We start from the raw sequence: 22,380 nt of genomic DNA, 5'->3' as shown, positions 1-22,380 counted from the left end.
AAAGTTAAGGTAACTCTTTGTGAAATAAAGAATACTTAAATAGAGGTCGAAAATGTAGTGAAATGATAGGAATGTGGAATGTAAGGGGGTAAACAGAATACTAATCTTGGACAACAATTGGCTGGAATTGTAGAAAGCAATATAAGAATGGTTGAGTGTGTAATTTTTAAAATATTGGGGTGCCTAGATCCAGTTCTCTGATCTTCTAGCAACATGGTATTGGGCAAGTTACATAATGTCTTTGTAAATCCATTTCTTCATCTATAAAAAGAGAAACATTACCTACATTATAGTGTTGTTATTGAGAAATAGCCTTTGGCATAGTGCTTGGTACATAGCAAGCAACCAAATGTTAACTGTGCCTGCATCAGTTACTACCTGCCTTTAAAAAAAGTGTTTTCTGCATTTGTATATAAAAAATTTTTTCCCTCTCTAAGCTATTTATTCTCGTTAGCATTTCGTCAAACCTTTTAAAAAAAAAGAGATTTTAAGAAGTAATATAATCTTTTCACTGTAGATGAATTCACTTCATGAATCTTACAGAAATCCATAGTTTTAAAAATAGATTCACAGCTTTTTATAATTTTATCATAAAGTTTGTTAAAACTGTAATTCGTCTGCCCTTGAAAGAGGTTTTAGCAACTTGTAAAGCAAGCTTTGTCCATAATATGTTCTTATAGCATGAACTTCCAAGGATAGCATTGTTTGAATGCTATCCAGAGACTGTATATTTTCTTTAGTATGGTATTTTTAATCTAACTCTTAACTGGCTTTTTTTTTTTTTTTAACCTCTGGTATATTAGGAGTTAAAGAATGCTGAAATAGCTTTAAGAACCCAGAAGACACCACCTGGACTTCAACATGAATATGCAGCTCCTGCTGAGTAAGTGGCTGGATTTTTAAAAACAAATGTTTCTCACTTTAAGAAAACAGAATAATAATAATAGTATACAAACTAAATATTTTTAGTATACTGTGTGGAAAGGCTGAGCTAATAAGCACTTTACATGGATTTTAAATTTCATAATTACCCTAAAAAGATTTATCTCCATTAACACCATTCTGCAAGGTAAGTGAAGGCTAAGATCTCAGCTTTTCACTATTATGCATTTACATTTCATGTACATATTATTTACAAGGTCTATTCCGTTTCATTAAATTTTGCTGGTAATGGAAAATTACCATTATTCAGTTACATAGGTAATACATGTTCTGGAAGAAAAATTAGAAAATGTAGGTAAGGAGAAGAAAAAACCACTCTGTAATCACATCACTCAGTTTGTATATACATCTGGTTTCCATACATGAGAAATATATCTTGTCTCTCTTTTTATGTCCTTTCATGTTAATAAACATAATAGTAACTAATGTTTGCCATGTGATTACTATTTGCCATGCAGTGTGCTTAGGAGTATATATGCTTTACCTCTTCATATTTCATAAGACCTCTGTAGCTGCTGTTCCAGTTTTAGCAATAAAGAGACTGAGGTATGCAAAAGTGAGTTGAATGATGGAGGTCTGTTTGATTCCTGGTCCCTCAGTATTAATTAGTTAATTAGTTAGTTTGTAGAGATGCCATTTCTCAGTGTTGCTTGATCCGGTCACAGACTCCTAGGCTAAAGTGATAACTCCTGCCTCAGCCTCCTAAAGTGGTGGGATTACAGATGTGGGCCACCACGCCTGGCCCCTTACTTACTTCATTCTTTTAGTGTTTTATTATAATTTTAGTCAGAAAAGAACCAAAAATTCCTGTATGCCTTTCATTCTGATTTCCTACATAGTAACATTTTTACCATATTTTTGTTCCTTATACTCTATGTGTATATATACATTTCTTCCCCAAACAGTTTGGGTTATTTGCAGAAATAATGTTCGCTATACTAAAGTACTTCAGTGGATATTTCTTAAAAATAAGGATATTCTCATACTTAACATTTCTCAAAATCAGGAAATTCTTAATGACCACGATATTCCTCTTACTCAGATTGGCATGGGATGTGCTTCCTCACTGGACTTTATCTACTATTTTATCCTCCTATTTTGTTCTGAATACTGCCATCAGAGCCAGTTTTGCAAAAAGCTTTCATGGTTGCCCATTTTTTTTTTTTTTTTTTACTAAAATTCAGATTACTTTGTATACTATTCAAGACCCCTTTTTATCTATCTAGCACTCTGGGTAAATTTATTAGAAGAGTAGCAGTAATTATATGTGCTTTCTGTAGTATACTATAGTGTTCTCAGATTATAAATTTTATTGATAAAATAACTATAAATTCTTAGTTCTGAAATCTGGTTGATAGACTTTTCTACTTTATTTTAAATTTATTTTGACTTTACAGAAAATTTGCAAAATAGCAGTACAGAGAAATTATTTTTATCATTTCTTCTGCTTCCCCTAATGTTAACATGTTATATAACTATAGTATAACTACCAAGAACAGGAAACTGAAACTGTTACAATATTATTAACTAAACTACTAAGCTTACTGAAATTCAACCAGTTTTTCCACTAATGTACTTCTGTTTCAGCATCTTATTTGGGATTCACATTGCATTTGTAATTTCTCCTTAATCTCTTCCAATCACAGTTATTCAGTCCTTCCTTTCCTTGGATAACTGTGATACTTCTGAAGACTAAGCTATTGCAGAATATTCCTTAATTTGGATTTGTCACTCCAAATTTTAAAAAAAATTTCATCTGGCTTTTTAAATGTTTTTTAAAGCTACTTCAGAATCTTGGTTGAGCAATTTGAGGTACAGCTTCAGCAATACAGACAACAGATTGAAGAACTAGAAAACCATCTTGCCACTCAAGCAAATAATTCACATATAACCCCTCAAGGTAACATGCTTACTGTGGTAATTTTTTTGAACTTTTGTTTGTAGGAGATAGATTAAACTGTGGTTATATAATAGGTATTCTGGATAACTACTGGTAGCCGCTTTAAGAAAATTTCCTTAAAAGTCATTTATTAGTCCTTTATTCCCTATAAATATAATATGCTTTATTATATGAATTGTTACTGTGGTAACAAGGGCAGAAATCTTAGGGCCTTCCTCTGCCCAGATTACTGTTGAAGACATTCTTCTCTCAATCTACTACTCTGTATGTTCTCTGGCCATGAGAACATTGATAAAGTTTTTTTCTTTTACATGTTAACTATGCCAAAAATTGGACTCAAATAGAAAAATTAAATTGTGCTCTCTCTCTATATATATGTGTATATTTGGGTGATAATATAATTTTCTTTTATAGATTTGTCAATGGCTATGCAGAAAATTTATCAAACATTTGTAGCTTTAGCGGCACAACTTCAGTCTATTCATGAAAATGTAAAGGTAAGTTTTCATTGCCCATTTATCTACCTGGATATCTATACCCAAGTATTTGTTCATCTTGGGACAAATGTGTCCATGCTTGGTACAGAAATAGCTAAAATTACATATAAGTGAAAAGATGAAAACTATTGTAGTCTATAACATATTCAGACATAACAATTGGCAATATCTGTTCTTTTAAAAAATATCCAAGTACCCTGTACAGTCTGTTATTACAGCTTTTTTTAGCAGTGTATTGTGAATAACTTTCTATGTTAATACACATATTTCCTATCATTTTTAGTAGTTAACGTAGGAGTTCGTTGTATGTTTGTACATTGTTTAACCTATTGTCTATTGGATATTTAAGTGGTTTCTATCTCTTTACCACTATAAATAGCACTATAGAAAATGAGCATTCTTAGTAGCAAAATCATTTTGTACTACCTTAATTTTATATGTGTTTTAAGTGTTTATTGGCTACTGCATTTAAAACTTGCTTACAACATTTCTCCCTTCTAAATAAATACAGGGAACTGTGTTTATTAAATAATGTAAATAAAATGATTTATCATTGAATATTTTGACTCTCTGTCTTTCTCTCTTTTTTTTTTTTTTTTTGAGACAGAGCCTTGCTCTGTCGCCCATGCTGGCATGATCTCGGCTCACTGCAACCTCTGCCTCCTGGGTTCAAGTGATTCTCATGCCTCAGCCTCCTGAGTAGCTGGGACTACAGGCGTGTGTCACCATACCTGGCTAATTTTTCATATGTTTAGTAGAGACAGGGTTTTGCCATGTTGCACAGGCTGTTCTTTAAGTACTAAGCTCAGGCAATCTGCTGGCATTGACCTCCCAAAGTGCTGGGATTGCAGGTATGAGCCACTGCACCCAGCCTGAATATTCTGACTCTCATATAATATAATGTTACTTTTAAAATTTAAAATGTTAGTTTTAAAAATTTAAGTGAAATGTTAAATGTAAGTACATCTTTTCTAACTAACTGAGCAAATGTAATTAAATTCTTTCTTAGAGTATATGTGGTTCAAAAAAACCTTTAAAATTCAAGTGGTCAAACCTGAGTCTAGATAAATTATCAACTGTGTAGAATAGAGTTTAATTGAGATTATCAATATTTTCATTTTTATTTTGATGTGATGCATAGTAACATAATTTTTTTTTAAGTTAACGATTTAAATTTCACCATTTTTGAAATGGTAGTGCATTTAGGCCTTTTGCTTTAGGAGATTTAAAACTAACCCAAATTTTTAATTTTGTTCTAAAGGAGGAATTTTATCAGATTTTTTGAAAATTTTATTAGTCTAAAATAATTGTTACTTTAATTTTTTAATTAAAAAATGTATGGCACTTTGAAGTCCACTGTGCAGAATTTTTTTCTTAATTTTTATTATGAAATCTTTCAAATATACACAAAAGTAGGGTATCATTATAATGAATGCCCAGGAATGATTACCTAACTTCAATCGTTATCAAAACCTTGCCAAACTTGTTTTATCAATGCTCCACAGGAGATGCTTTTTTCCCTCTTGAAGTATTTTAGAGCAAATGCCATGTATAAATATGTACTTTTTTAAAAAAACAGCACTTTCTCTTCTCTGGTTTGGAAAATAGATCCTTTTCAGTAACATGACCATAAAACAGTGAGACTGAGACCACATAAAACTGCCCCAGATCATGTCAAATGAATGTAGATGTGAAATTTTGACCTCCTCTTTAAGCAACCCAAGAACAAAAGGATATTCTCAAGAACCAAAGAATATTTTATGATCAGATTTGGTATGCTGCCATTATTTTTAGCTTAGTTTAGTGAGCAAACTAAGCTCTAGGCCTCTTTATTTATTATCAAAGTCTCACAAGACATATTTTTTGTTTGTTTTGTTTTTCATTAGATAATCTGTTGAAACAGGCGCAAACTATCTTATCCAGCCAGGTCTTAGGAACATTAACACATTTCGAAGTTTTAGCAATTTATTTTATAAATCATGGCTGATGTCAAGGTTTTTGTTTGTTGTTTTATTTTGTTTTGTTTTGTTTTTTAGACAAGGGCTTGCTCTGTCATCCATGCTAGAATGCAGTGGTGTAATGACTCATTGCAGTCTCAGTCTCCTGGGCCCATGTAATCCTCCCACCTCAGCCTCAGCCTCTAGGGTAGCTAGGACTATAGGCATGCACCACCACACTTAGCTAATTTTTTAGCTTTTGTAGAGAGGAGAACTTGGTATGTTGCCCAGGCTGATCTTAACTCCTGGCCTCAAGGAGTCCTCCTGTGTAGGCCTCCCAAAGGGCTGCGATTATAGGTGGGAGCCACCATGGCCAGCCTGTTTCTTTAACTAATTGGTCTTAAGTTTCAAGGTGGATCATTATTTTTCATTATCTGAAGTAGAACTAAAATTTATGGGATAGTGATGCTTGCCCAGGAAAAGGAAGGGTGAATTTGGGGATCAGTAATGTTTGTTTTTCTTACATCATATGTCTTGATTCTGGCACTTCCCCAATTTCCAGTTCTTTGCAGGCCCCCCTTTTTAATACATCATAAATGTAGCAAAATTTGGAACTGGAACATCGAACACTGACATCCACACAAAAAGGGTGATGATAGCTTTTAAATACTATAAACAATATGATTTTTAAGTGCTGTGCTTGTAATCAGAACCTAATACTTGCTAATTTCTGCTAAGAGATGTAAGAAATATGAAAATTCTGTATCTCTTCAAAAAGTAGTAAAAAAAAAAGTATCTAAATTAGGCTAAATCTTCAATGAAAGCGCTAAATAATTCTAAAGTGAAACAGAATTGTTGCTGTTAATGGCCTTAAGGCAGATGCTGCATTGGGTAGAAGCAGCTCACTTTATAAACTTGGAAATTTTTCTTACTCTGGAATTATAAACTCATTTTTTCTTTAAAGTGGGTGGTTGAGTTCATAACTTTTACATGAATTAGTCTCATTGTACAATGGTCACATAATAGGGATAAAGTAGAAGCCCTCATTATACCCTCCAAGCACTCTGCTGAGGTGTGACATCTTATTTTAGCATGTTACCCAGGCCTTCAAAAAAATATATTTAAAATTTATATATATATATATATGTATTTAGTGCTGACTTTTTTTTTTTTTAACTGTTCTGAAGGCTACGTAAAGGTTAGATATTTGAGGGGGAAGTTTCTTGAAAAACTGGAATATTTATTTTTAAATTATTTGAAGTCCACCCACCTGCACATTGATGGAGTATTAATTTAAATATTACTCTGCTTGTCTAAAAGCTGAGCTGATTTATTTTAAACAAGGCCTCACAAAGACAATATTTTAGGAAGCATATTGTAAAGATGTGTCAAAGATAGGGAGTAAACTATTCAAGGGAGCAGTAGAACTCTTGAACTCATCACTTACTACACCAAAGTGCATTACTAGCACTCTGATTTGCAGTTTAGATGGAATGTATAATATTGGCAGTGTCTTTGGTAACTTATCATGTTTATATTCATCCAAATATTACTGTAGTTAATGTGGAACTTCATTTAGCTTTTTTGTTTGTTTGATTTCCATTCTTTTAGGTTCTGAAAGAACAGTACCTTGGCTACAGGAAAATGTTCTTGGGAGATGCTGTTGATGTGTTTGAAGCAAGACGAGCAGAAGCCAAGAAGTGGCAGAACACACCCAGAGTTACTACTGGACCCACCCCTTTCAGCACCATGCCAAATGCAGCAGCCGTTGCCATGGCTGCAACACTTACACAGCAGCAACAGCCTGCTACAGGTCTGAATGCATTCAAGTTATAGCTTCTTACTGTTCCAATTCAGAACATTTATGTGCGTTTTTATAAGTCTTCCATTTGTGTGAGCACTGAAGAAATTTCTATGAGTAGCTGTTCTAATACAATCTAAAATTGTGATGGACACAATTATAAACATACCTGATAAAAAAAGCAGGGTAGTCTTAGCAATAATTATACATCAATTAGATATTTAATATTGTGAATTAATGTTATTTGCTGTATTGCTATGAATACCCTTTAGAACATGGTGTTCCACTAGTGAATTACATTTAAGAATAACATTAGATTCTAAAATCATGATTGTACCATTTATTATTTTAAAGTCAGAGATCATCCATACATATGTTGAATTTTTCATATATGATACTGATAGATGGTGCATTCTCATTTTCCTCATACATAGTGATACAAAGTACCCACATTCAGGATGAAATACGCTTTTATTGACTGAAGGTATGTTGAAGATCAGTAGGGTTGTTTCTATGTATGTTGACTGTAAACAGAATACAGGCCCTCTAAACCAAATTTTGAAGAAGATACATGCTAGAATTGTTCCTTTTCAAGATGAACAGAACAGCAGCAAGAGCAGGAAGGAAGATGTTTTGAGATGTGAATTGCACATTAAGCACAGGAGAAGGATGTTTGTTTTGAGATGCAGATTGCACATTAAGGATCAACTGGGAAGTTGAACAGATGCAAATAATTGGTAACAAAGAAAGCAGGTTTTATTCCTTCATTTAATTACACTTTTAATTAGAGAAACATTTTTGTGGTCATTCTGCAGTGTTTTATTTGGTCCTGTGTCTTTTGGAGGTTATAAATTATCTCAATCCTGTCATCCCTTTTGTCAGGTTTGAAGTTTTACATGGAAAAATGGTCTTAATGGATATTGACTTTTTTCTTTAATCATTTATAATTTTTTAGTAATACTTATTATTCATTAGCATGTGTCTTTCTGAGAGTTCCATATAGTCCAGTAGTAAATTATCATACAAAACAAATTAAAAATACATATTTAGATTACATTCAGACTGCCTATATTAGGGAAGCATTCTCTGGTTTTCACTATTGGCAGTTTAAAAAATTGTTCTTCACATTTGGAGATGACAGAATTGACTTGCCATAAGTAAAGGGTTGATGATAGATTTGGCATAAATCAAATCTTCATATTCATGGCTGGACCCATGTGAATAGTGGCTTGCATGAGCGATGTCTGGTAGCTCTCTAGCTGGCTGGAGTGTAGGATTGCATTCTCAAGTTATGGAGGGATAAAGTCATTGTGGGATTGATTCGTCTGAGGATTGATGATTTCTTTAAAGGAATCAATCCCAAAATTATGACCATCAGCTCTCATGATTATTTAACCAGTTAATCACATCAAACATAGTACTAGTTTACTTTTTAGAGCCAGTATTAATCCTAAAGTAGGTAAGTGTAGATTTGGTTAAGTGTTCTTTAAGCATAGTGAATTTCCATTCTAATAAATAAAACTTGAGAAGTGTCAGTTATATAAAAAGTTATGTTGTAAGTGAATATATTCTATGATAAATTCCTAAACTTGAAGCAAAACCTCCTGTCAAAGGGTGTGTGTGTGTGTGTGTGTGTGTGTGTGTGTGTAACTTACCTAGACAGTATTATCTTGAGAAATTTGTAAGTTTTCATTTATGCATTTTGAGCTCGTGGACATATGGAGATGTGTGTTCATTCTCTAAATGAGTGCCTACTATGTGCTGGGCTCGGGAATACAAAGGTGGACAATATAGAATTCGTCTTTGCCCTCTGTGGTGGTTGAGAATGTTAGCTTAATTTGGAGTAATCTTGTGGAGCCTTTTGCTCATAGGCTTTACTTTTGTCTTTTGCCAGGCTTTGGGGATATTGACTGCTTTCAGTCTTCCCTGAAATTTTGAAGTCCATGTAAGGGCTTTCTAATCAGATGGCAGAAATTATAATTTATTAACCTAAACAACCTTACAGTGTTTTCACTTTGAATTGTATGAATTCTTAGAACTGAGAAGCTAAACAATGGTGATAACCATTTTACATTATCTTTTCTTTTTCCTTTTGTTTCTCTAAAGGTCTCCCAGGCCTTCCCAGTCAAAATTTTAGTTATTTTAGTTATGTCACCATGATGTGAGATTTATGAGCTCTGCTAGATGCATTTAGAAATGTCCCTATTTATTGAATGGTGTTTTGTACTAGTAAGTTATTCCTTATGCCCTGTGACTTTTGTGAAATCATTTTTTTAAGTGCCAATAACAGATTTTAGACCATCTAGATGAAGGTAGTTCGAGCTTATGCATTGTTTTTATACATCATTGTTGATATATACAAGATTTGAGTTATCAGAGGGGTTTTGCTTTTATTTGCTTATGGATTTTTTTATTAACATGAATATGGGCACAGAGCAAATAGCTTCTTAGACTGCTGCCTTCTGAAGGTGGCTTCTGTGTCTTTCTCCAAGGAGGAGGAATAGACTTAAATGACTTCTTTGTCCTTCTTCAATTCTTTTTTAATGAAAAAATCTATATACTAGGGCTCAGGCATGTGTAATTTTATGGTTATTTCTACTGAAGGCTGCAGAGAATTGATGAAAATCCAGCAGGCTATTTGTGTATGAACTCATGAGCATCAATACATGGATAATGTAGTTTTATGTTGGCAGAACTTGACACTTGTTTATAAGTGCTTTCCAAGTCTCCCGAAAAACTGAAGACTTTACATTAGGCTTTTCAGTATAATTTTAATTTAGGATAGGTTTTTAAAGCCATGTACCTGGGCTTGAGTTTTGCTGTTGTGTTTTGACACTTCTAGGAGTTCTTGATGTTTACATAGTAAGACTTTTGTTATGTGACTTAGCTGCTGTTTTAAGAAGAGCCAAGACGTTTTGTTAGAAATTCCTACTTTTTAGCTTAGTATAGGTTTGGACATTTAAGGTGTAGTGTTAAATAGGAAACTTTAAGTATTTCATCTTAGTTTCTTGTTTTGTGATTTTGTTGTATTTAATAACCAAAGGAACATTCCCCGTTAAATCAGTAAGAGTGAAATTTTTCAAGCTGGGGAAAAGGCATTTTAGGTTTTTTAAAGAAAAATTATTTTAAAATGTGACTTAGAAATGACCATACTAATTACATGAGGTATTTTGAGTGATCATGGAAAATTATAAAATATTTTTAGCACTTTAGTCTTTTTTCTGTTAATGCAGTTTTACTTTTAAGAAAGTAGAATTTATTCTGGAAAATATGAATTACAGTGCTAAATCTGGTTTTGTTGTGTGTGAATATATTATATGGTAACTTTTGTAAAATGTTACTCTACGTGAAAATTTCACTTTGGGCAGTCATTGGTATATATCACTACTAACTTTTTTTTTTTTTTTTTTTTTTTTTGTTTTTGAGGCGGAGTTTCGCTCTTGTTACCCAGGCTGGAGTGCAATGGCGCGATCTCGGCTCACCGCAAACTCCGCCTCCTGGGTTCAGGCAATTCTCCTGCCTCAGCCTCCTGAGTAGCTGGGATTACAGGCATGCACCACCATGCCCAGCTAATTTTATGTATTAGTAGAGACGGGGTTTCACCATGTTGACCAGGATGGTCTCGATCTCTTGACCTCGTGATCCACCCACCTCGGCCTCCCAAAGTGCTGGGATTACAGGCTTGAGCCACCGCGCCCGGCCTATCACTACTAACTTAATTTTATTTATGGAACTAAGAACCTTTCATTGAATGACTATTCAAATTTCAAAGCAGACTTCTTGAATTGTTTACGTAACTTTTGCCTGAAGGATTTAGACTCTGCTTTCTAATAATGAAAATAATAAATATGGTAGCCAGAGTATAATATATGCTAATACTTTGGCATGGGAGATATTTATCATGAGTTATTACTATTAAAAAATGTTATACATTGGCCTACGAGTTTTATAAATGATGTTGCCTTCAGAATTTGTGTGAAGGTACAAAACTAAAAATATCATGTATCTGATGTGCAATGGAAAGTCTTGTCATCGTTAGATATGAGTTCTTACCTATATTCTGAATATTGATGATTAGAAAAACCTTATGTTCTGTTGCTCTTAACAGTAGACCCACACACAACAAAAAGCATGCTATTTGAGTAACTCATAGGACTTAGAAGGCTGAGGGCTGTGGTGTGCATTCTTTAGGGTCTTCCACCAGCAGTGCCTCCTATTAATATTTGACATGCAAGTCTCTCAATGTTAAAGAAACTGGACATGTGTTTTTTATGTATTATTTTTGTTAGGAATTAGAAAGTATAAAAATATGCTTGGTTTCTTTTTCCTATAGTAACATTTTACAAAAGAGCTACTAGGCAGGTATTTTATTCTCAAATTGATCTCAAACTGGATGTAAGATTTTAAATTATTTTTTTAATTGTAGTATAAGAATTTGGGCTGCTATTAGTTGTTATTCTTTATTTTCTGGGTAGAAGCTATTCGAAAAGTCCAGTTTCTGTCCCAGTGTAGCAAAATGTAGTTAGTTCCTCAGTTGTTTTTCTTTAAATGCTTTATAATTTTACACTACCTTTTTAATATACAAACCTCATTCTTCATTGGACAACTTGAAGGCATTGATTTCTTTAAAAATTTAAATTTTAATGTGTACATTACTTTGACAGTTCCCTCAACTTTGAGATGCACTGATCACTGTGCTTGAAAAAGACAGTACTGAAGATTGTACTATGAAATTTATTGAATAATTTTCATAAATTATTTATCCAAATGAGAGATTTTTAGATTTTTGTATTCTGCTTAGTTAAAAAAAAAAAATAGTAGTTTTAAAAGAGAGGCTAGTAAGTTTGATGCTATTCTTGCCAAACAAACTCAGCCAAAATCTTTTAAACAAGTGGGAAAAGGATGACTAGTCGTTCTGCTTCTGAGTACATTTTCCAAAATGTTGGAAAGAAACTTCTGAATTGAAATTTTGAATGTATTGAATCTGTCAAGGTACACAGCGGTGCCTTTGTAAATGTTCATTATCTTATTTAATCAGGTGATAAGTGGTGTAATGTAGCAGAGCTTAAGAATAGAATTCAATTATCACTTTTTGTGAACAAGTTGGAATTGTCATGTTACTGTGTAATTGATTTGCTTTACGATGAACAATAAATTTAATAAAATAAAACATTGTCTTGTTTTTTTATCTATTTATTGTATATATCATTTATATTTCATATAAGAAATCATGCCTAGTTTTTTGGGTACTGACTCATGAAGTAACATGATAGTTTTGCCATGTTAGTGTTAGTCTCTCTTGATCAGTTGAGACTTGACTCTAAGGAGCTTGATGTAAAAAAAAAGTAAAAACCACTTACTGATGATACCAACTAGATTTATCAGAAAACAAGTGAGGAGGTCTAAAATAATTCTAGAAGTAAATCTAAAGGAACAATAATTTATGGTACATTAAAGATTTCAAATTATTTAGTAGGTTAAACTAACTTCTTTCATTGTGGTAAGCCTCTTTTAATTGTCTGGTTCTGAACAGGTTAATTTTAAAAATTTTTTTTTTAATTTTTAGATAGGTAAATCAGTTTGGATAGATAAGTTAGACTGGAGAGACATCCTGAAAACTAAGTTTTGACAAATGGAATCAGTTAAAAGTAATTACTGTTCATTTTTTTAAAATTTCATAAAGATACTTTAATCTTGAAAGAGTAAGGCAAATTTGTTTCCCCCCCCATTTTTTTTTTATACCAGGGCCACAGCCATCTCTGGGAGTTAGTTTTGGAACGCCATTCGGCTCAGGTATTGGCACTGGCTTGCAATCAAGTGGCTTAGGTTCTTCAAACCTTGGAGGTACACTTTAACTTTTCTAATATTTCATTGAACTATTCTATATTTGAATTGATACTAGCCTGTAAAACAAAAGATTTCTAAGAGGATCTGCTGCTATTTTGGAAGTTAAGGTTCCATCTGGCAAAAACGATTCTCTAAACATAATCATTGCTTTCTAATATTAGATTTAGAACTTAAAGAATTGTTCCATCTTCTGTGAATAGTAAATATAAAGTATTAAACTTAAGTGGTAGGTATGTTCATGTTTTCAAAGCAATATGCCGACACATGAACTTGAGAATTCTTTAGTTTTAGTAATTTTAATTAAAAATCTTAAAATTAGCCATCTTAATGTTAGTTTAGAGTCCGAACCACTTCTGGATGATATACATTCTTCTAATCAGAATCTTCTTTTTTTGAAAATGAGTACTTAGGGAAATTATTATGAGTGGAACAGCTCAACTCGTGTCCATTTCTAAGCACGTTTGGCAGATTTGCCTATATACATACTTGTTTACATAAGTAATTAAGCTTATTTTAATACTTTCATTAGTTAACCCTAGTAAGGTAAGTCCTCTGCAAAAACATCATACTAAATACAAACGCATTCACAATTTGGTATGGGTAACTGAAAGTTGGTTGTATTTTCACAGGCACATTGTAATGTAATGAATAAGTTGCCCTTATTTCCACTAAAATATAAGACGGGAAACCTATAAGCTACTAATGGTTGTTTAATATAGACTCTGTTCCAAATTAGGAATTATTAGAATCATGGCAGACAGCATAATTCCTATAACCTACATAATTTGCCATCACATTTCTTACTGTTACAGGCAATGATACTGTCACACTCAACATTTTAAATAAGCTTTTGCAAAGTAACCGAAAAAGAATTTGAACTTTATTTGTAGAGCACCTGGCTCTTAGGAGAATAGAAACTAGTCTTCAAGTACTTAGAATGTCATGACCTTACTTCCTTTTTTTAAATTATGAAGATAGTATTGCTAAGAGAAAAAGCTTGATCTCACCACCAATTTTTCACTGTTACATTGGCTGGTAGTATGACAGGAGTCTGCTGTTACTGAGTATATTTAAAATGCTTGACTGTGTAGTTGTGCAGTTTTCAGCAGTACAGATTCTTAATTAACTAAAAATGTTTTGGAAAAGAGTAGAGTAAAATAACCTTGTGGTATTTAGTATTCACATTGTTGTGCATATCATGCTTATTAATGTATTTAGTCCTTTTTTTGTGAAATGAAATACCCCTAAAGTAGAAATGTTTAAAACTGACTAAAATCATACTTGAATGGTGGGTAAAATTTTCTAGCACGTTTAAAAGAGAAAAATACTAATATTTTCTTTTTTATGACCTTGTTCTTTAAAAATTATTGATGGGTCACAAACTTAGTCTAAATAGACATAAACGTTTTATTTCAGAGTTAGTCTGGTTCTTCTAAAAGTGTCATGCAAAGGAGTAAATAGATTTCCTTAATAAGGCCATGTTTTTCAACACTGTGTCCATTAGACCTCTGATGATTTTCGGTTGTACTTGTCCATATCCTTTAACCTGTGTTTTATGTGCCATTGTATATTTCTCTATTACCCTTCCACTAGGATTTGGAACTAGCTCTGGTTTTGGATGCAGCACCACAGGGGCTTCCACATTTGGATTTGGAACAACAAATAAACCCTCAGGAAGTCTTAGTGCAGGTTTGTGTGTTTCTACCTGGATTTCAGGCAAATTTAAAGGTGCAAATTATTTAATTTAAAAGTATGTGTTGTTATTTCCAGTAACCTAAAAAGTTCCCTCTCTGATTCAGTTTTTACTCCCTGGATGAAGTGTGCAAGCCTAACTAATCATTTTGCTTTATCTCTCTCATAAACTAAAGGCCAGGTTTGTAAAATGTTTCTAACAAGACTTCTTAGTTTGATTTGATAAGTAATTATATCTTCTAACTAAGTAGAGATTCATTTGAACCCTAGTGACTAACTTCATGGTTAAATAATTTTCTTCATTATTGCAAAAAGGAGCCCATCATTGTGAAAGTTTAACCAAGTTTTTTGTCATTGTTCATCCAGGAGAATGATTTCTATTCCAGAGTCCCTCTGGTTTTAAGAATACAACAGTCTTACAAGTGATGATTAATTTAGTTCCTTGTTCATTTTTGAACTACGTATAATATTTGACTCTTATGAAAAATTCCAAATTCTATTTACTTTTGCATTTACTCTGTATTGGTAAATATGTCTTGTTTTAATGTGCAGTGCTTGGGGACAAATACTATATCTAACATAATGACATAATACTGTGAAAGATGTGTTTAAATTTACAGAATTTGAAGGAAATTCTGCTTAATATAAGTAGTGTTTAAAATCAGCAGTTCCAGTTGGAGGAAGATGATAAGATTCCGTGTTATCAGGATTATAATTGAAATACCATATTAGTTAACTAGGCAGTAGTAGCACTAGATCTTAATTTTGCAAAAGCTCTTATAAAATCAAAACAGTAAGTACTACTCTTATGTGTATTTGCTGTCCTGAACATTGTTGGTTGAGGCTTTCCTGGAGGACTTGGGATTGCAAGGGTAGGTCCAGATATGTGAATGTCCCTCTTCTATGTGTTGATAAAATGTTTTTGGTGGGGCTAAGGAGAAAGGCACCTTGACATATTTAATTAACAGGAAAGTTTCTGGCAACTTGAAGTTTCTATAGATTTTGGTTACTTGTGCTAAGGTTTCTCTTTTGGCCTGCATCACTGAACTTTCTTTCAAGGTGCCACTTAGTTGTTAGCTAAATTATTTTCCTGTTAAAATTTTATGTTAGAAATTTAGGGCTTTAAGATATTTGCTATTCTTATAGATTATGTATTCTTTCAGATAGAAATTTACTGCTCCTCCCTGTTTTTTATATTTGTTTTTGGAATTCAACTTCTGATATGAATATTTTTTTCCCTAAACATAAGGCTTTGGCAGCTCAAGTACATCTGGGTTTAACTTCAGCAATCCTGGCATCACGGCATCAGCTGGTTTGACTTTTGGGGTGTCCAATCCTGCCTCTGCAGGTTTTGGAACAGGAGGACAACTCCTTCAGTTGAAGAAACCTCCAGCTGGAAACAAAAGAGGAAAAAGATAAACGTGGGTTGATGTGTTGAGAGAATCCATAGCAGCACCATTCATTCAATGAGTCTATTTTTCTAATGATGCAGTAATTAAATTGCATCCCAGGAGATTTATAAAGTTTTGATATTTTTCCCTACTCTGGAATTTGAACTTTCTCCATGTTTGCCATACTGAACATCTTTTTTCCTGTGAATTTAAAATCCAGTTGTGTTTTCTTTTTAATTTGATTCTCAGTGTAAGAAATGTTCTGATTACATCACTGATTGATAATGGTTAGAAACCGTTAACCTAAAACTTAGTATTTAACTTAGTGTTAATAGCAGTGTTTTTGTTGATAAGGTTTACATTACGTGAATACATGCACATTTGTTTCTTATACAGATGGTGTGAACTCTAGGGCCTATACTAGAATCAATTTGTTCCTTGATAAAGGCCTTTTGAATTACACTGCAGGGCATCTTGTGAATATGTATGTAAATATATACAGAATAATACACACAGTTGTGTGTGCATATAAAATATATATTTACGCCGGGCGTGGTGGCTCACACCTGTAATCCCAGCATTTTGGGAGGCTGAGGTGGGTGGATCACCTGAGGTCAGGAGTTTGAGACCAACCTGACTAACGTGGTGAAACCTCGTCTCTACTAAAAACACAAAAATTAGCTTGGTGTAGTGGAGTGCACCTGTAAACCCAGCTACTTGGGAGGCTGAGGCAGGAGAATTGCTTGAACTTGGGAGGTGGAGGTTGCAGTGAACCGAGATCGTGCCATTGTACTCCAGCCTGGGTGACAGAGCAAGACTCCATCTCAAAAAATAAAATAAAATAAAAAATATATTTACAGGCCTACAACTTTGCCTCAGACTGTTCCCTTTTTCTAAGGGTATTCAAGTTTTCACGTTTTAAGCTTCATATTCTCAGTGCTTGTAGAATGATGAGCTAGAGGTAGCAGGTCATTGCAATTGTTTGCTTAAAGACTTATGAAATGGTTATTGGTGTAAATATTTGGCCAACTCAACTTTTGCCCCTGGTCTTCTCCGTTTTTGTTTCCACCTTAACCTTTAGCAGCTCATCCAGATGGAATGCTGTAAGACTCATCAAACAGATTTTAACAATTTTATTATCCTGTATGTCCTTATATTACTTCTGTGAGTTGTTTTTTTCTTATCAGAGATGAACTTTCAGGAGCATATTTGAACTCCAGACTGGTGTTCTGGGGCAAAGAGCTATTAGCCAAATGGATTCTATGCAGGTGAAGGATGCACTGAAGTTCTTCAGTGAGAACTTTTCTAGATATTCCAATACAGAGTTCTTTCTTATAGGGCTATTGATATTGACACCAAATGGAGTGGCTTCTCAGCCTCTTAATGTCTTAAGTAAGTGCTTAATTTGGAATACAGAAACCAGTATATTTTAAAAAAGAAAAATATTCTTTGTAGCAACTGTAAATTCTCCCATTATAACAGTGAACAGAGCTCCAGGTAATAACACATAGGCATGTCAGTTTACAGCTGTATATTTGACTACGTTAATATTAGTGACATCAAGTGGATATGAAAGAAAACCCTTGGAAAGAGAACTGCCTTAGCCATGATTTCAGAGAGAAACCATTAGTAGACCTATTTATGATTCAATTACACTTTTCAGGTAGAATGTGAACATGGAATTTCATTGAAAATAGTTTAATTTTTTATATAAAAGGTTTTGTACATAATGTGTCAGTGACTGTTTTCAAACTCACTTTCACCAAGACATCTTTTTTCTAAAATGCATTGCATACACACACATGCACATGCATGTGCACACACACATATAATTTTAGCATAATGTTAGTTGGGTTTGATTATAAAAGCGTTGTCAAATCTGTTTTATTTATCTGCATATAGCAGTGATGGGCTTTTTGAATTGAAATTTTTGCACACTGATGCATTGAAATAAGGAAAATTATTTATCTCTGAGCTAAACTTATTTTTGTATATTTCTGTGATAATTGCAATCCCCAGATCCAATCCAGATCGTGGGAAGTTAGGGAAACGGTGTGATTTTGTGTTTTGAATTATTGTCAGAATTATTACACAATTACAACAAACTTTTTTTAGAAAGACATTTCATTGTACTGCAAAAATCTGAATATTTATATTTCTTGTTTTTTTTCTTTATATATTTTGCATTTTAATATGTTGAACCACTGGAAATTTGTAACATCAATTTGTTATAGGAGTTTAAATGTGTTGTCATTGTCTCCATTGTCTTTGTCCAGAGCCTATTATTATGGAAACAATAAAATTTATTGTGTCAGTTGCTTTGATTCTTCATAGGTGTCAGTAGCTGTTCTTAATATGTAATTTTCTTATTATTGCTCTTTTATTCTCTAGTTGGGTTTTAGTGTATTCTCTTCATTGGTTTATACATCTTGTTCTTTTTTAAACAGAAGACTGAACATAAGATAGTAAATTATTTGTCACTTGCTTTTGTCTTCTCAAAATGACAAAAACCGTAAACATTTTTATTTATAAATAAGAATACTGAGTAAAAAGGAAAAGTCGGGGCCGGGCGCGGTGGCTCAAGCCTGTAATCCCAGCACTTTGGGAGGCCGAGGCGGGTGGATCACGAGCTCAAGAGATAGAGACCATCCTGGTCAACATGGTGAAACCCCGTCTCTACTAATACAAAAAAAAAAATTAGCTGGGCATGGTGGTGCATGCCTGTAATCCCAGCTACTCAGGAGGCTGAGGCAGGAGAATTGCCTGAACCCAGGAGGCGGAGGTTGCGGTGAGCCGAGATCGCGCCATTGCACTCCAGCCTGGGTAACAAGAGCGAAACTCCGTCTCAAAAAAAAAAAAAAAAAAAGGAAAAGTCGCCTTGAACTTTTAGGCCCTTATTCCACTCCATTCCCTAATGGTTTGATATGTATCCTTGTAAACCCTTTTAAACATGTCCCCCAGTGTATATAAATGCTACTTCTCTTTTTCTTATATTCTCTTTGATTTTTTCTCACATTTTATTCTCTTAGATCCCTCTACTTTTTTAACAAATAGGTTAAAAAGTCTGTGTTCTGGACTTTTTTCCCCTTCTTTTGGTATGTTATCAGCATCTTTCTGTGTCCATATAGATTTACTTTTTACATGCTGTCCCAAAGAATGGGTGTACAGTGATCTGTTCCAACTATTCTCTGTTTTGTTTTTGTGGTTTTTTTTAGGAAATGGAATTCTTTAAAAAAAAAAAATTTATTTCCATAGGTTTTTGGGGAACAGGTGGTATTTGGTTACATGAGTAAGTTCTTTAGTGGCGATTTTTGAGATTTTGATGCAGCCATCACCTGAGCAGTATACACTTAGTTTTCATCCCTCACCGCCTTTCCATCCCTTCCCTCCTAAGTTACCATAGTCCATTGTATCATTCTTAATGCCGGTGTATCCTCACAGCTTAGCTTCTACTTACGAGAGAGAACATAGGATGTTTGGTTTTCCATTCCTGAGTTTCTTCACTTAGAATAGTGGTCTCCAGGCCGGGCGCGGTGGCTCAAGCCTGTAATCCCAGCACTTTGGGAGGCCGAGGCGGGTGGATCACGAGGTCGAGAGATCGAGACCATCCTGGTCAACATTGTGAAACCCCGTCTCTATTAATACAAAAAAATTAGCTGGGCACGGTGGCGCGTGCCTGTAATCCCAGCTACTCAGGAGGCTGAGGCAGGAGAATTGCCTGAACCCAGGAGGCGGAGGTTGCGGTGAGCCGAGATCGCGCCATTGCACTCCAGCCTGGGTAATAAGAGCGAGACTCCGTCTCAAAAAAAAAAAAAAAAAGAAAAAAAAAGAATAGTGGTCTCCAGTCCCATCCAGGTGCTGCAGATGCCATTAATTCATTCCTCTTGTTGTTGAGATGGAGTCTAACTCTTCACCCAGGCTGACACCATCTTGGGTCACTGCAGCCTCTGCCTCCTGGGTTCAAGCACTTCTCCCTCAGCCTCCCAAGTACCTGGGATTACAGGTGTGGTTACGCCTGGCTAATTTTTGTTTTAGTAGAGATGGAGTTTTACCATCTTGGCCAGCCTGGTCTCGAACTCCTGACCTCAGGTGATCCACCTGCCTTGGCCTCCCAAAGTGCTGAGATTACAGGTGTGAGCCACCGGGCCCAGCCAATCCATTCCTTTTTAGTGGTTGTGTAGTATTCCATCGTGTGTGTGTGTGTGTATACACACCTCTACCACACTGACTATTCTCTGTTGATGGATAGTTAGGTTTATTTGACTATTTCAGTTTGACAGAAAAGTTGGAGTGAGTATCCTTGTACATGACTTTGTGTGCTTATGTTTAATGTTTCTTTGGGGTTGATTCTGGAAAACAATTGCTGAAAAGTCATATAAATTGTATGTTTTAATGTCACATTGCCTCCAAAAATGCTATATAAATATATACTCCTACCAGCGTGTATATCCATTTCCCAGTATTCTTTATGATCCTAGTTAATTGTAATCCTAATTATAGGTTTGTGATGTCAAACTTTTTAATATCAGCTATTTGTATGTTAGTGTAATTGCTTATTGTTTGTCCATTTTTGTACCAAATTAGGGTTTTTGCTTAATGATTTGTAGGACCTCCATAGATAATAGGTATTAATATTTTTCCTGTGAGGTATCTCTAGTCAGCTGCATTCAGAATCTTGCCATGTGTGATCTTGAGCAAGTTACTTAACTTTTCTAGACTTCAGCTTTATCATCTGGAAAATGAGGATGATATACATGGATGGTTATATTAATAATAATCAAATTTAAAGCATTTGGATAGTGTAACCCCTGACACTTTATCTACATTGGCTATTCCTGCACCAGTACCCCACTGCATTAATCATTGTAGCCAGATGTTTCATTTGCATACCTGATTGCAAGCTGCTTTATCTTATCCTTTTTGTTTGTTTTTGTGTGGGGAGGCTATTCTAGGACACTTAGTCTTTAAGATGAACTTTAGTCTCTATTTTATTGAGTTTGATTTTTCTTTAAAAAGTTCTATTCAGAGTTTTATTGGATTTACACAAATAATATGTCCTGGGGAAAATTGACAACAATATGCACAGCATGATATGTGCATTTGCTAGGTCTTTTACTCTTTTAGCAAAGTTTTTATTAGATTCTTGTTTGATTATTTTTACTAACCATCTTGATTTTATTTGGGTGCAAATTTTCATCCTGTAGTAGGTATGAGGTAATTTACATTATTATAATCAGTTAATTCAACTGTCCTTTCTGATGATAATATAGTAAACCCGAGTTAATGTCCTACTTTTTCTGTGAATAAGGCTGGCTTTGCCACACTTTTTGAAGCACACACCAAGACAGGCTTATTCAGTCACAAGATTCTAGACTGCTGACATGAGCCAGTTTCCTGGGAAGTCTGAACTGGCAGACCTAACAAATCTCAGTCACAAAGTCCTCTTTGCCTGCTACATCAAATCCTCATTTATTGGGTGCATAGTCTGTCCTGGGTACCACTCTCAGTACTTTGTATACTTGACCTTGTCTAATCTGAATATTACTATGTAAAGCAGAAATACCCAATTTATAGATGAAGGAACTGAGGCTAAGGTTAAGCAACTTATTTGAGGTCACATAGCTAAGTCATAGGTCAGGGGTTTAAACCCAGATCTGTTTACTTCTAAAGCACAATATTTTACTGCCTGTCTCTGATACAGGAATAGCGTGCTGACTTTCATGACTAACTGAGAGGCACAGAAGGTAACGTGATTAAACAGATCATATGGGGGAAACTACAAGTATGTAATAGACTGTAGATCAGGGCAAATTAAGGTAAATACCTAGGTCTATGGGATTTAAAAGGAGAGAGAATAATATCTACGGTGTAAAGGGTGTTACGAAGAAGCAAGAGCCAGACTTGTACGGTCCATCTTTGACCTTCTCCTGCTGGTTCCCTATGAAGAGGTTTATGGAAAAAAGCGTCATCCCAGCAACTGGGTAATGCTGGGAGAAGGGTGGGGGTGTGTCCACCTTGGAAAAGGTAAGCAGAGCAATTTTGACTATTTTAGGAACTGTCAAAGCTTAACAAGAAAACCTTTCCTGGAAGGCTTATATGACTCCCCTGTCACTCAAAAGAGCACCACATGCTCAGACCAAGTGAGACTTGCTGGTACAGATAAGCAACTAGCCCTTTAAAAAGCTCAAGAGAATCATGGAAACAGGCAAGAATGAGAGGCCACAACATAAAAGAGAGTAGGGATCAGTGGAAAAATTGATAGTGGCCCAGAGTGTGTTTTTGCCTTTTTCCCATTAATTTCGTAGAATGTATTTATTTTTTCTACCTAGTCTATTTGTCAGCTAATAGGAACAAAAAACTTACCAGGCTCACA

General features: G+C 34.4%; 1 protein-coding gene across 2 annotated transcripts in view; it reads left to right on the top strand.

The window, feature by feature from the left end:
* LOC105730044 (nucleoporin p58/p45) overlaps positions 1 to 22,380 on the top strand; it is a 48,316-nt gene that overhangs the window by 22,388 nt on the left and 3,548 nt on the right. Inside the window, exons 10-16 of one of the 2 annotated variants that reach the window (XM_064373499.1) lie at positions 804 to 883; positions 2,724 to 2,842; positions 3,257 to 3,339; positions 6,888 to 7,089; positions 12,823 to 12,921; positions 14,518 to 14,613; positions 15,866 to 18,336. In XM_064373499.1, the coding sequence (XP_064229569.1) occupies positions 804 to 883; positions 2,724 to 2,842; positions 3,257 to 3,339; positions 6,888 to 7,089; positions 12,823 to 12,921; positions 14,518 to 14,613; positions 15,866 to 16,035 (849 nt within the window). In that variant the 3' untranslated portion in view covers positions 16,036 to 18,336. Of the gene's footprint in view, positions 1 to 803; positions 884 to 2,723; positions 2,843 to 3,256; positions 3,340 to 6,887; positions 7,090 to 12,822; positions 12,922 to 14,517; positions 14,614 to 15,865; positions 18,337 to 22,380 lie in introns of those variants that run through there. The other variant, XM_064373500.1, reaches the window with a different exon arrangement.

The sequence above is a fragment of the Aotus nancymaae genome, unplaced genomic scaffold (genome assembly GCF_030222135.1).
Source record: "Aotus nancymaae isolate 86718 unplaced genomic scaffold, 86718_ANA_hifiasm-v0.15.2.pri h1tg000009l, whole genome shotgun sequence".
NCBI lineage: Eukaryota > Metazoa > Chordata > Mammalia > Primates > Aotidae > Aotus > Aotus nancymaae.
This window is presented reverse-complemented; position numbering and strand designations above follow the sequence as displayed.